Consider the following 13,115-nt stretch of genomic DNA (forward strand, 5'->3'; position numbering starts at 1 on the left):
AAACTATTTGACTATGAGAATTTAACTACATTAATTAGCCTCAGTTGTCTACCAAGTACTATCCAAACCTGATGAAATGTTCAGGGCTTATACCAAAGCACAAGGCTCTTGCTTTAAAAAAGAGAAGTGCTCCCAATTTTGTTGATATTATGAATATAAGAGGACAATCGGACAATTTATACGTATATAATAAATTGAATTTTTAATGCTTTTTTTTTGTTGGAAAACATTTCGTTTTTATTAATATTTAATATATTATTAGAAATTTAAATCGGCTTAAATCAAAGCTAAACTAAAGAACGCCATGAAAGCGGCTAAAAACGAGATACAAATACGCTTATCAAATAAAGATTTATAAAATTATGATAATTAAAAAGCAATGACTACAAATGTGTTACAATAATCATTCTCAAAATAATATTTGGTTTGCAGAAAGAAAGCCGACCGGCTAATACGCTCACTATGTGTATAAAATTTGTTTTTGTTTTTTTTTTTGTTTTTATTTTTTGATTAATTTTGGCCCATTTGAATAAGAAGCCCCAACATACATAGACCTTATATACCTGCTATAAATAATATTGATAAATATTACAACTTTGAATATCGTATTATCTGATATATGTTTCGTAGGTATATAGGATATAGATATGCTCTATATAGGTTGTACACATCTGAAAAGGCCCGAAGTAATATCTAATTTATTATTTTAATGCAATACATTTGGCTACACACGAACTTGGAGCTGATTTCAATGTGTTTTAGGCTCTTCGTTTCTGACTGTGAATTGGATTAGATATAGTTTCTACGCTTAACAAATCTAGCTACCCGCTAAATGAAGAAGGAGATATATGTATATATATATATATATCAAGACTATATAGGTTTGTAAGATATATATATTATTGAATATATATAATAAACATTCCTTGATTCCGTTTATCTGCTATTCACGCGAAAATGCAAGACGGGATTCGCTTTGTGCGTTCGTTTCTATTTGCGCGCACCTCCAACGGGCAGCCGGGATCGGGCAGCAGCTGCTGCTCCGGCTGCTTGACTGACCGTGCCAGCATCTGGCGGCGTGTTGTCGAATGTGGAGCTGCGCAGCACCATGGTACGCGCCGCTGTGCCGTTCAGCGTATTGGAAGATTTCGTTTGCTGTGTCTTCAGATTGGTTGTTTGCTTGGTTTTCGTTTTGGTTTTGGCCTCATCCACACGCTTCCAAATGTTGGCTATGCGACTTTGCGCTTGATTAATCTTGACCGCCGCCGCCGCAGCAGCGGCTGCACTGCCGCCATTCAAATTGGAATTGCTGCGCGAGGGCGGCGTTGTGCTTGACACCCGCGACGCTTGGGCGGCTACGCGTGAGGCGGCGGCCGCCTTGGCGCTGGCCAGGCGTATATTGGTATTGGCACGTTGCTGGGTTGGCAGCACGCGAGGCGCTGCTTTGGCTTTGGCTATGACGCGCTTGGGTGAAGCAGCCGATGTTGTTGTTGTTGGTGTGGCACGCTTTGTGGGCAGCTTAGAGGCGCGCTGCGTGGGACTCACTGCCTCCACAATGGGCACCTGTGCGTCCATATTTGTGGGCTCATCCTTGACAAACGTGCCCTGGCGTTCCAGACGCGTGCCTGCAGGTGGCGGAGTTGTCTTCTTTTTGGCCGGCAGCCGTGTGCCCGGTAAAGCATTACGCTTGGCTATGGTCGGCGAGAGCGTCTTCGTCTTGTTCTTGGCAGCAGCAGCGGCAGCGACGGCGGCTGCGCTGCTATTGCGCTGACTTTGCATGCTGTAGGGCGAGATGTAGGCGGGCTTCTTGCGTCCACGCACCACCTTGACAGCCGCGGCTGGCTCCAGAGCAGGCGGCGGCGTCGCTCTCTTGAGCGTTAGCGGCTTGGGCCGTGACGCTGCCGTGACTGGCGGTGACTGGCCGCGACCATGACAGGATTCCGTTTCCGAATTCTGATCGCCCTCACAGCTGGGCGGATCATCCAACGCAGCGGGCGTCTCCTCCTCCGGCTGACTGGGCTGGCCAATGTTGATGTCTGTAATGTAAGTGAACTGCTGCATCATGGCGCGCATGGAGGACAGCTGCTCGCTGGCGCAATCATCCTGCAAGAGCAGCAGCTGGCGCGGACATTCGATAAGCTGGGTTTTGTAGCGCTCGGCACTGCCGCGTCGCCTGCCATTAAGCCGTGGCGATGGTGTCGCTGGCGCTGCCGAAGACTGCACAGACTCCTCAATCTCAATACGCAATGTTTCATTCGCCTCTGTCGCGTCTAGAGCGCTGCTCGTGATGGTGTACGTCTTGTAGCGATCCTTGGCCAGGCGACGCTTTTGCTTGGGCGTTAGTGTGCGTCGATTTGGCGAGGGAGTCGAGCCCTGTTTGGGCGTTGACTCCGCCGAGCTAAAGTCCTCGTTCATGGTGGCATCCTCCTCGTCATCGTAGTCACAGCAGCTTTGGAGCATGGTCAATGTGAGCGTTTGATCGTCACAAGCGGCCGTCTCGTAGTTGGAAACCGATATGGTTGTAGCCATGCTGCAGTCCTGATCGGCATCCGCCACCTCGGACTGTATGCTGTCTACGCTGATCATGGAGTCCAGCAGCTCATCCATAAGCGATGGCGGCTTAATGTTATCCAGCAGATTACAGCTGGAATTTACGCTCTCAGCGCTGCCCGCCAGCTGACCGAGCGCACGTCTGGCCATCAAACCAGCTGGAAACGCCTTGCGCGCAAATCTGGGTGATTTGCTGGGCAAGGCCAACCGCAAGGAGCTGGGCTGCGTATTGCAGGCAGAGTTCAGCGATTCCATGCCAGAAGGCGGCCGCACATTGTCCAAATCCAGGCTGCCATTGATGCTGAACGTTAACTGCTGTGCTGTGCTGTCATCATGGTTGATGGCATCGTCATGGTCACACGCCTGCAGCTGCTGTAGATTCTCGGCCAGAGCGCGCGCCTCGTACGCAATCATTGTGGAGTTGGTCATCATGGAGGCGCTGGTGCCATTGAACAGAAGCAGCCGCTGCTGCTGCTCGCAGCTGCGCACTGCAGCGCTCAGCACCTGACCGCCCAGCTGGAAGTTCAGGCCGGACGATAGACTCTGCTGTTGCTGCTGCTCTAGCAAGGTCTCGGTTAGAGTGTGGCTTTCCAGTGAGTTGGGCTGCGTCTGCGCCAAGCCCGCTGCTGCTGCTGCCTCGCCGTTAACCAATCCCAATGAGCTTGGCATATGCGTCTCATTGGTGGGCGTAATCTCGGCGAAGTCATGCAGATCCGGTGCCTGTGTGGCATCCGCATCGTTCGCGTCAGCATCATCATCATCCAGGCTGAGCGAGCCCAGCACTGGCGCCGTTTGACTAATGCTGGGAAAGGATACATCATTGGGACAGGTGTGCTCGTTCCAGGTGTTGTTACTCTGGCTGTGACTGTGACTGTGATTGTTGCTCTGACTGTGACTCTGACTGTGACTGTGACTGTGATTGCCCGTGCGCAATTGCTCCGCGGAGGTCACAAACTCTAGGGTGAGCCGCTCCACAGACTTGAGCATTAGATCGGGATCCTTATGCTTGTCTGAACTGCAGCTGGCATTGATGCGTTGCCTGCTGGCATCCGAAATTTCATCGAGCCGGACTGTGGTGTCCAGTATAAACGACTGATTCGATTCGTCGCTGGAGCGATCCGCATCGTTCTCCGGCAACTTAGACCCAATAACGGTCATGTGAACGATCGTGTTCGCGATCTCTAGATTTTGAGCTGGACTTTTTGCTGCGTCTGTGTCGGTGTCGATGTCGTGGTTGGGCAGGCTGCTCTGTTTGGGCAATTGGCTGCTGTATGGGATTGATATTGCGTGCGATTTCTGCTCTACGTCTGGAGCTGCTGTGCTGTTGGCACTTGCTGATGTAGTAGCCGCCATTGGGTGACACGGTTCCAATGCAGCTGCAGACGTAGCTTGCGCGTTTTTTGGCACGGCATTGATTTTCTTGGATATGCCCGTATTGATGCACTCCAGCAGCAGTTTCTCATCCTTGCGTTCACGCTCCCGTTCCCGCTGATGCTGATGCTGGTGATGGTGATGATGATGATGATGATGATGATGCTGACGCTGGCGCTTCGGTTGCACTGGCAACTGCACGGGCAGCGAATCAAACTGCTTGAGATTGGGATTGGACTGTGCCGAGGAGCTGCCCAGCTGCTGCAATTGCTGCAGCTGCTGCGATTTGCCCGGCTCTTTGGACTTGTACATGCCATTCAGTATGCACAGCTCGAACAGCGACTTCGATTGATTGTCATTCGAGTCGCTGGAATCCACCGAGCTGTAGGATTCCTGTTGCACCGTCTTGCGCGAACTAATCGCCGAATTCAGCGAGCACGCCGAGGTGGCTGCATTGATGGCTATGGGCTGCGTTGTGGAGCACAGCGAACTGGAACGCTTGCTGCTCGTTGCGCTCGTGCTGAAGCCAAGATTCGACTTGGGTCTATTGCAGCCGGCGGCAATAGCCTGTGCAAGGGCAACGGTAAATTCAATTAATTCATTTACATACTATATGAATCCGCTGCACTTACTTGACTCAGCAAATTGGTATCATCCTCGGAGTCTATGGACAGAGAGCTCAGCGAGTCATCCTGCCAATGCGGCGGACGTCTGGTATTCTCTTCTTTTTGGGGTGCCACGGCTGCCGCTTGGCTGCCAGCCTTCGCTGCAGTTGCCTCGGCAATGCTGTAAACAACAAAGATCTTTAGATATATGCTCGGGTACAAGAACTTTTCCAATCCTTTAAATCCTTTTTATATTGATATATAGACATTTTTTTGAATTCGATTGGATAAAAACAAAAACCTTTCAAAGTCTTTCAATGGTCATTTAACCGTTTTCCACCCGTGTGCGTGGATTAATATAAATCGCTGGAAACATTAATTTATTAATTTTAAATTTAAGACCTAGAGTCCTGTAGATATTCCATAAATTAAAAAGACATTTCTTCATACAATTTTACATAGCGAAAGGAATGGAATATAAACAAGTAAGAGGTTCTAGTCGAGAGCTAGAGACTAGGGGATACTAGGGAAAATTGCCCAAAAAACAGGATATCGATATCGATTCTATCGATTGCATGGAAACGTAATAATTTATCGATTATCGGAATCAAACTCGATCTGCGCAGACACTAGGAGCACCTACATCTAAAATTTTACGGACGGACGGACGGACAGACAGACAGACAGACGGACTAGATCGACTCGGCTGATCAAGAATATATATACTTTATGGGATCGGAGATGCTTCCTTCTGCCTGTTACATACATTTGGATGTTGCACAAATACATTATGCCCTTATATCCATTTTGAATGGGTTCAGGCTATAAAATGCGTTGACAATATTTCCCGAGTTCAAAATTCTGTATTCCACCTAGGTCGGTGGATTTGCGATATCGGTCTAAAGCAGACTTTCAACAATTTTTCACAATGAAATACAACTTCAATAAAAACTATTATAAACATCGAGCTTAGAAAACGTCACGCTTACCCAGCTGTTTCCTTGAGCTGCACCGCAGGTCCGACTAGACTAGAGCCCACAGTCAGATTGGACAAACCGGAGACGACAGAGAAATTGCAGGGACTATCCTCCACCAGATATTTGCTCATCTCATCGCTGACGGGCAAATAGGGGGGCAGCAAATTGCCACCTCTGCGCAGCATGGCAATGGGATCAGCATTCAAGGCGGCAACTGGAACAGGATTGTGCTTCTGCATGCCATCTCGAATGCACTGCTGCAGCACGGCCGCAGCGCCACCGCCGCCACCGCAATCGGAGGCATTGGAAGAGACATCGTCGGAGAGATTGAGCGAGCAGCGTTGCGGCTGCGTTTCGGCTGTCGAGCTAATGGATATGGCAGAGAGATTGGTATTGCTGCCCACCTTGGAGAGCAGCGCGGGCGTGTCCTCGGTACAATAGCTGCGCGTGGTCTCTTCGCCAGTGGCTGCTGCCGTTGCTGTGGCACTTGCAGCTCCAGCTGCAGCTGTGCTCACTACCGCAGCGCGTTGCATGCCCATATTGATGCAGCTGGCCAGTAGCAGCTCATCCTCCTTCTCGACATCGTTATCCTCGACGTCAACCACGCACAGGGGCTTATCATCATCCGCAATGCTCAGATTGCTCAGGCTGGTCGCGCCAGAGAACTGTGCGGGCGTGTGCTCCACATTGAATTTGCTTAGATCATCCTCGAAGACGCTGCGCAGGGGTCGCTGATCGTTCCCGCCAGATGGCAGGACAACACTAGCGCCTGCCATGCTGCTGCGCCTGGGCGATTGCGGCATGCTTTGCGTGGGCGAGTCGGGCAGCTCTGAGGGTGAGATGACACCGCTGGCCAGACGACTAAAATCACTGACCACCGAACTCTTGTCATCACAATTGGCCACATCCACATCCAGCGAGTCCATGGAGCTGCGCCGGGAGAACATTAACGGCGTCTCCAGCGCCGAATTGGGCTTGGCCGGTATTGGCTGCTCCTCCTCCTGCTGCTGCTGCTGCTGCTGCTGCTGCTGCAGCTCCGGTTGCGGTTGCTGTTCCTCCAGCTTGACGGGTTTGGCTGCTTTCGATGCAGATTTTCCCGGTTCGTCCAGGCTGCTGAGCGAATCGTAGCGACTAAAGTAGCCCGGCGTGCCCTCCTCGCAGTAATTGATGGGCTTCTCGGGCGTATAGGTGCCAGATGGCAGAGCAGAGGACAGCTTTGCGGATGATTGTTTGATGGGCGCTGGCGGTGCCGCCGCCTCAATCTCCGCCTCGCTGGGCTTGATGGTGGGTTCAGCAGGCGGCGATGTTTCCGCTTCCGCTTTGGCCGCCTGTCGCAAATCCGTGACAGATGCCGCATTCGATATGACATAGGGCGTATCCTCGGTCTGATAACACTTGACGCTGTCATCCAGAATGAGCAGTATCTCTTGCCCTTCGCCCGTCGCTGCCTTGGCAGCCGGCGTACAGCTCGTGGTTGACTTTAAATCGGGCTCCAGTTGATTTTCCGCATAGCGCAGACTGAAATCTGTGGGCTGATCCAAATCCGTCTCTTGATATGTTGTTGTCTTGCTGCTGTTGGCAGCACCTTCGCTATATTTGGCAGAATAATCAATGGGCTGCTCCTCAGTGGCCTCCGCATCGTGCTCCAGCTCCAGCTCAAAGTTGCCCTGTCGCTGTGCGGCATCGGAGCGCATCAAGTGCTCATAGGCCGTGTCCGACTTGGCCGAATAGACAGAGTCACGGCTCTCGCTCTTAGTCAGCAGGGCGGAGCGCGACAAGCGTGTGGGTGCTGGATGACGACGCGTCTGGCTGGCGCTAATGCTGCTGCCGGTGTTGCTCTCCAGGTTTTCACAGGTCTCGGCATGTCGTTCGCCCAGCTCCTGCTGCAGGGCCTTTTGCTTGCGCGCCTTCAGCGTGGGCAGCTGCTTGAGGCCCATGGAGCGGGCAATCGGATCTAACTGATCCTGATTCTGTACAGCGGGCCGAAAATTTAGCAGATTCTTCAGCGCCGAGGAGCTGCCCTCCGAGATCATGGTATGCTTGGAGTGTATCAACGAGCGCAGCATCGGCACCGCGCCATTGTCCCACAAAAACTTCTGATCCTCCGGACAGCGTGCCGATAGATTCCACAGTGTACCGCACGAATTGCTCACCACCGTCAAACTCTCCGACTTGAGCTGCTGGAGCAGTATGGCCAGGCAATTGTGCTGGCGCAAAATTTGCCGATAGGGCTCACAGACGGCAATATGACTGGAAACATTGCGCAGAATGCCGCCAGCATTCTCGATAATCTTCAGGGTCTTGCTGGGTCCCTCATAGCTGAGCATGCCGACCAGAAAGGCGAGTGCACCCTCAACAGCACAGAACTCCGCCTTGTTGGTGCTGCAGTGCGCCGAAAGATTCCACAATGCCGATAGTATGGCCTTCAGTGTATTCTCGCTCTTGTTGCGCATGGCGGCCTTGGCCAGTGCAGTCACGGTTCCAATCTCATTCAGCACCGCCTTCATGTTGCTGTCGGCACGCCAGGAGAGATTGCGCAGCACACTGGCCGTCACCTGGAGCAGATCGTCGGGTCCGCTTGTGTCCAACTGGGCGACCAGCGCCTCCATAAACTGCTTCTGGCCACAGAGCAGTGCCTTATTGTTCTCATCGCCAAATGTGAGATTGGTGAGTGCCATCAGTGCGTAACGGCGCAGCGAATTGCAGCACTGATCCTCCGGCTTCGGTCCGTGCACAGCATGATCCAAATGCACCAGATTGGGTATTACCTGCAGTGCGCCCAGCTCGCACATCGCATGACGATGCTCCTCATCGAAGCTGACCTTCATCAGGGACGAAATGGCCGCCAAGGGATGACGATCGGAGTCATCGGCTATGGCCTCGCCGCCGCTCTGCAGCAGCGTCTTGAGGAAACTGCAATAGTCCACAATCTGATCGAGCAGGCGTAACACTTTGGCCTCACGCCTGCCCGCCTTCTCGTCCGGATGACTGTGCACCACATTGTGCAGCGCGAGGCTGGCGCATTTGCGCACCTCCTGCTCATTGTCCGGTGCATGCATCATCTGCACCAGCAGCGGCATGCAGCCGGAGCGACGCAATGTTGCACAGCTCTGACTGTTGCCGGAGAGCTCGAGAAACTTTTTGGACATTTCCAACGGATCATTGGAGCCCAGCATGGAGAGCAGCGAGTAGACGCACTCGACCTTGGCGCCGAGCGTGGCATCCACATCGCTTGTGCTGGTCCAGGCGGCACCTTTAGGCAGACGCGGCAACGGCGGCGGCGCCGCATCCGCATCCAGAAATCGAGAGAGCGTATACGAGGGCTCCTTGCTGCGTGAAACGCGACTTGCGACGCTTGTTCCACTTGATGCGGCTGATGTAGTTGCTCCTCCAGCTGGTGAGCCCAAACGCTGCGCTGGCAAAAGGTCCTGTTGCTGCTGCTGCTGCGCCGACTGTCGCTCAAAATTGCGATCTAGGCTGCGATGCTCGCGCAGCTCCTGCGCCAGCATATAGTCGGGCGGTATGGGATTCTCGTCCAGAAAGTGCTTGGCTGGCTTCTTGGCGCTGCCGGCTGCGCCGCTGCTTTGCGTAAAATGCAGCGTATTGTCGTCCTGGGTGAACTCTTTCTTGGTATAGCCACTGGCGGCCAGCTCATAGTCGCTAATCTCGCCATCACGCTCGAATTTCTTATCCATTTTCAGCTGCTCCCCAGCGGCGGTTCTATAGCCATAGTTGTCCTCGTAATCTGGCGGCACTGCGGCATCATAGTCCAAGAAATGTGGTTTACGATCGGGAACCGCATCCACATCCACTTCCACATCGGCATCGACATCGACATCCACGTCCACATCCACATCCACATCGGTGTCGTCTAGGCAAACGCCAGCCATGCCCAGAACAATGCTGTCCTGACCGCCGCCATCCTCCAGCTCTGGCGTCAGCGTTGGCTGCAACATGATCCCAGCTCAACTGGATTTGGTTTGGTTTTTAGAGCCAAGTATGCCAGAGAGTCAATGCGCCATGCCCTGCAATTACGAGTGAGAGGCGTTGGTTATAAATTGCAAGATGAGTTGGCTGATCAGCTGGGCGTCGAGTCGGCGCACTTCTATTTATATCGACAAATACATATATGTACATACATAAATATACATAGTATATACTCTGCCCACCACCAGTTGGCCAAGTTGGGCCCTTGAGCGAGACGCTGGCGAATGCAGCAACAGTCGAGGCATCAGAATATCAGGTGTAAAGTCAAGTCTGCGGTCTACAACAGGTAATAAACGGCTACAACTTTGAGCTCAAATTGACATCGGCTACCAGATACCCTTTTCCTAATAAGATTTACTTATGCAATTATGAATGCAACGCAATAAAACTGGTTTGTTGTAATTCCCTTCGAGCTTTTGAGATAAATCTAATTTCTGCCACAGTAAGTCCCCAATAATGAGAAAAACTGCAGTGTTCCTTTTGAAATGCGTATCGTCCTAGTCAGCGATTTGAAAATCGCATAGAAAGGCAGTGCGTTATCGCAAGATAACGGAATGTGTTACATTGATCACTGTTAGTCAATTACCAAATGCATCATTAGTTTAATATACCCTCTGATTATGTTACCTTGTACTACTAATACAATCATTATGATCATGATTAGCTCGCGCTGCATGTATTTTTTTTTTGTTTTTTAGAAAGTTAGCGGATCGGCGTCGTCTTTGCGGAATTTCCAGTGCATGAAAAAGATACAGATGCGTTTTCAGCTGCTTAATTTCATTGTTGTTGTTATTGTTATTGTTAGTGTTAGTGTTGCTGCTGCTGTTATATTTTTCATTTGAGCTGCCGCTGAGTTATGCGCTGTGCAATTGGGAGCTGCATTTCTTATGGCAGCGGCGCATGCGCCGTATAATTGGATATGTGCGTATACACATGAATATAAATACATATATATGTCTATATATGAACAAATGTGTGTGCTTTGATCTATGACACGGTTAAGTTAACTATTCTCACAAATGAACAGCAGTCTGTGAATTGGGACAATCCTACAAATCAAATGCTTTAGGCTCCAATTGGCAAACTCAACAGAATCGAATTCGCACAACGCTCCAATTGGACATGATCCGAATTGCATGGCATGAAATAGAATATTATACACATTTTTTTAAAAATCCATTTGAATTGGTACTTAGAAATAAAGTATTTGTATTTCAAATATAGTAAGTACATTGAATTGAAATTAACCTCAAGCTATAAGGTGATACTGATACTGGAAATAAAATGCCAATTAGAACTGTCACACAGTTGGAAATCATTTATGAAGAAAGACCTGGAAATGACGTACATTTGCCAACGAGTACTTAGCCCCAAACTGCTTACTCAATCCATGTGCAACCCTTTCTGAAATATAATACGCAGCTATACAAATTCGGAGCAGTCTGATAAGCAACGGCCTCTGATTAGTTGGCTGGGTATGATAAATGGAGCACATTCCCACATGTGCACATTACGTACATAGCCGGCATTTTAGCATGCCGAATGAATCAACAGTTCATCAATTAGTCAAAGCCTATGTACATAGTTGTACATACTTAGATACATATGTATGTGTACTATATTTGCGCTTATTGTTGGCAAGTATCAGAAAGAATTCGAATGCGTCACTTGTCTAGCCCGGCGTCTCTTCTGCCGCCGCAACTCCCGCTGTCTTGCATGTCATTAACCGACCAGCTACATATACATACATACATACATACATTCATATACACACACACACACATATATATGTGCAGACCACAAAAGGAAGAGACGTTTTGGCTTGGCACACATTTTGCATACCAAAAATCCAAACAGCAGAACTATCGCCCAAGTAGTAGACGATTGAAGACTGAGAAATGAGATGGGCAGGCAACAGACATTAAAGAGATATAATGGAAGTGTGCGCAAAAAAAAAAAAAAAAAAACAGCACGAAAACAAAGATATCGCAAGCAAGCGAATAGCAAATGCCCTTGCCTATTCTACAAAATAATTCAAATATATTTATCCGCATGATAATCCTTCATTCAAAAATACAAAATTTGATTAATAGCACATATGCTATAGACAAATTAAACAGTAAATATATTATTTTGATAAATGTTGATTCTGGGTTCAAATAATATGTGAAACAGACAACTCATAAATATAGAAGGTTGAGAATATGTGATAAAGATATTATTCATATATTACTTATAAAGATATTAAATACTGTCAATAATGTTGGACAATTAAAACTATTAGCATTTTTAACAAAATTCAAATGTTTTGAAAATTAGAATCAATTCTGTAATAAATGGCTTTTTTTGTAAGGATCCACTGTATTACTAATAAGAACTGCATATAAAAACAATGCCTCGTTCAAGACGTTACACGTTCGAAGACAATACTAAAGTACCCTTCGTGGCATAATAAAAGTACGCGCCCGTTCCCATAAATATGAACGTACATGTATGTATGTATGTATGCGCATGCCAGTATGTGTGTATGTAGGTATGTGTTATTTTAATGAACGTCGTTCGCCTTTGCTGTTGTTGTTGTTTTTTTTTTTTTAATTTTCGTCTTGTCCAGTTTTCTTTTTGCAAGCAGAGATCATGATTATGTAAATGGAAGCAAAGTAAAAGGGAAACTAAATACTTTAACTATGCAAGTAGTTTATCTATTTTGTGACTCTCGTCGGTCTTTCGACCAAAACAATAAAAATACAACAGCGACATGCGAAACCCCCCAGAGCATGCATAATAAATAAATACATGAACATGCATATGTATGCATGTGTACATACGCATATACATGCACACATTTAACAGTTAATTTGCGAATGCAACCACAGTGCGAATGCAGACATAGACAAAGTGATTAATTATGGTCAATAAGAGCGGGAAAAAATGACTAAATATAAATGAAAACTTATCAATTAGCTGTGCCACATTCACTTAACAGCACCTACAACAACAGCAACAACGACATTGCAGCGGTACGCACACGACCAAAGTAGCTGATAAAGGAGCCTGCAGTTTGAAAAGACAATACAGATGCACAGGCACACACCCACACACGGCGCAGCCGCTCGCACACACTGAAACACGCACACTTACACGCGCGCCAATTGGATTTTATTGATTTTTCCTGTAAAAGGAAAGATGAACGCAAACGAAAAACGCTAACAACTTGAAAACTTGTCAAGCTCTTCATTCGCTTTAATGATCTACTTATAATTAAGATTGCCATATGAGCGACAAAGTATCTTCAAACATTTAGTGTTTCGAAAAATCTTGTAGGTTTTGTCACATACATAAAAAGAAGATTTTATTGAGTCTCCCACACAGCGACAAGTTAAGTGCATACCTTGACCAAAAGTTCTTAGTGGCTCGTAACAGCTGCTGCCTTGATTAGACACATTTCATGCTTTATCTTAAATGTTTACTTTGAGCGATTGCATTTATTTATAATTCTTACACATTTCGCGATAAAACAAATAATAGCGCACGTATATTTCTTGTTTTACGACAACCGTCCGTACTCAGCGGTTATCCGTGGCACAGCCAAATCTTATTGGTGATAAACTAGTGATGGACTATACAA

General features: G+C 48.2%; 1 protein-coding gene across 1 annotated transcript; it reads right to left on the reverse strand.

Moving 5' to 3' along the window:
* Positions 1-229: 229 nt before the first annotated feature.
* Positions 230-13,099, reverse strand: Apc (APC-like). Its single transcript, XM_002053936.4, has 4 exons — positions 12,879-13,099; positions 5,516-9,528; positions 4,554-4,707; positions 230-4,488 (listed from the first exon to the last, which is right to left on the reverse strand). Exons 2-4 carry the CDS (start codon positions 9,457-9,459, stop codon positions 991-993), a joined length of 7,596 nt encoding a protein of 2,531 aa, XP_002053972.2. The 5' UTR covers positions 9,460-9,528; positions 12,879-13,099; the 3' UTR covers positions 230-990.
* Positions 13,100-13,115: the final 16 nt, after the last annotated feature.

This window comes from Drosophila virilis, chromosome 2 (assembly GCF_030788295.1).
Source record: "Drosophila virilis strain 15010-1051.87 chromosome 2, Dvir_AGI_RSII-ME, whole genome shotgun sequence".
Classification (NCBI taxonomy): domain Eukaryota; kingdom Metazoa; phylum Arthropoda; class Insecta; order Diptera; family Drosophilidae; genus Drosophila; species Drosophila virilis.

What these genes read in the sequence shown, in the direction of transcription:
- Apc (XM_002053936.4), bottom strand. Translation starts at nt 9,459, where the DNA reads ATGTTGCAGCCAACGCTGACGCCAGAGCTGGAGGATGGCGGCGGTCAG. An exon ending in CAGCTCAAGGAAACAGCTGG is followed by an intron (nt 4,708 to 5,515) that starts GTAAGCGTGACG and finishes TGTTGTTTACAG; the next exon opens with CATTGCCGAGGCAACTGCAG. An exon ending in ATACCAATTTGCTGAGTCAA is followed by an intron (nt 4,489 to 4,553) that starts GTAAGTGCAGCG and finishes GCCCTTGCACAG; the next exon opens with GCTATTGCCGCCGGCTGCAA.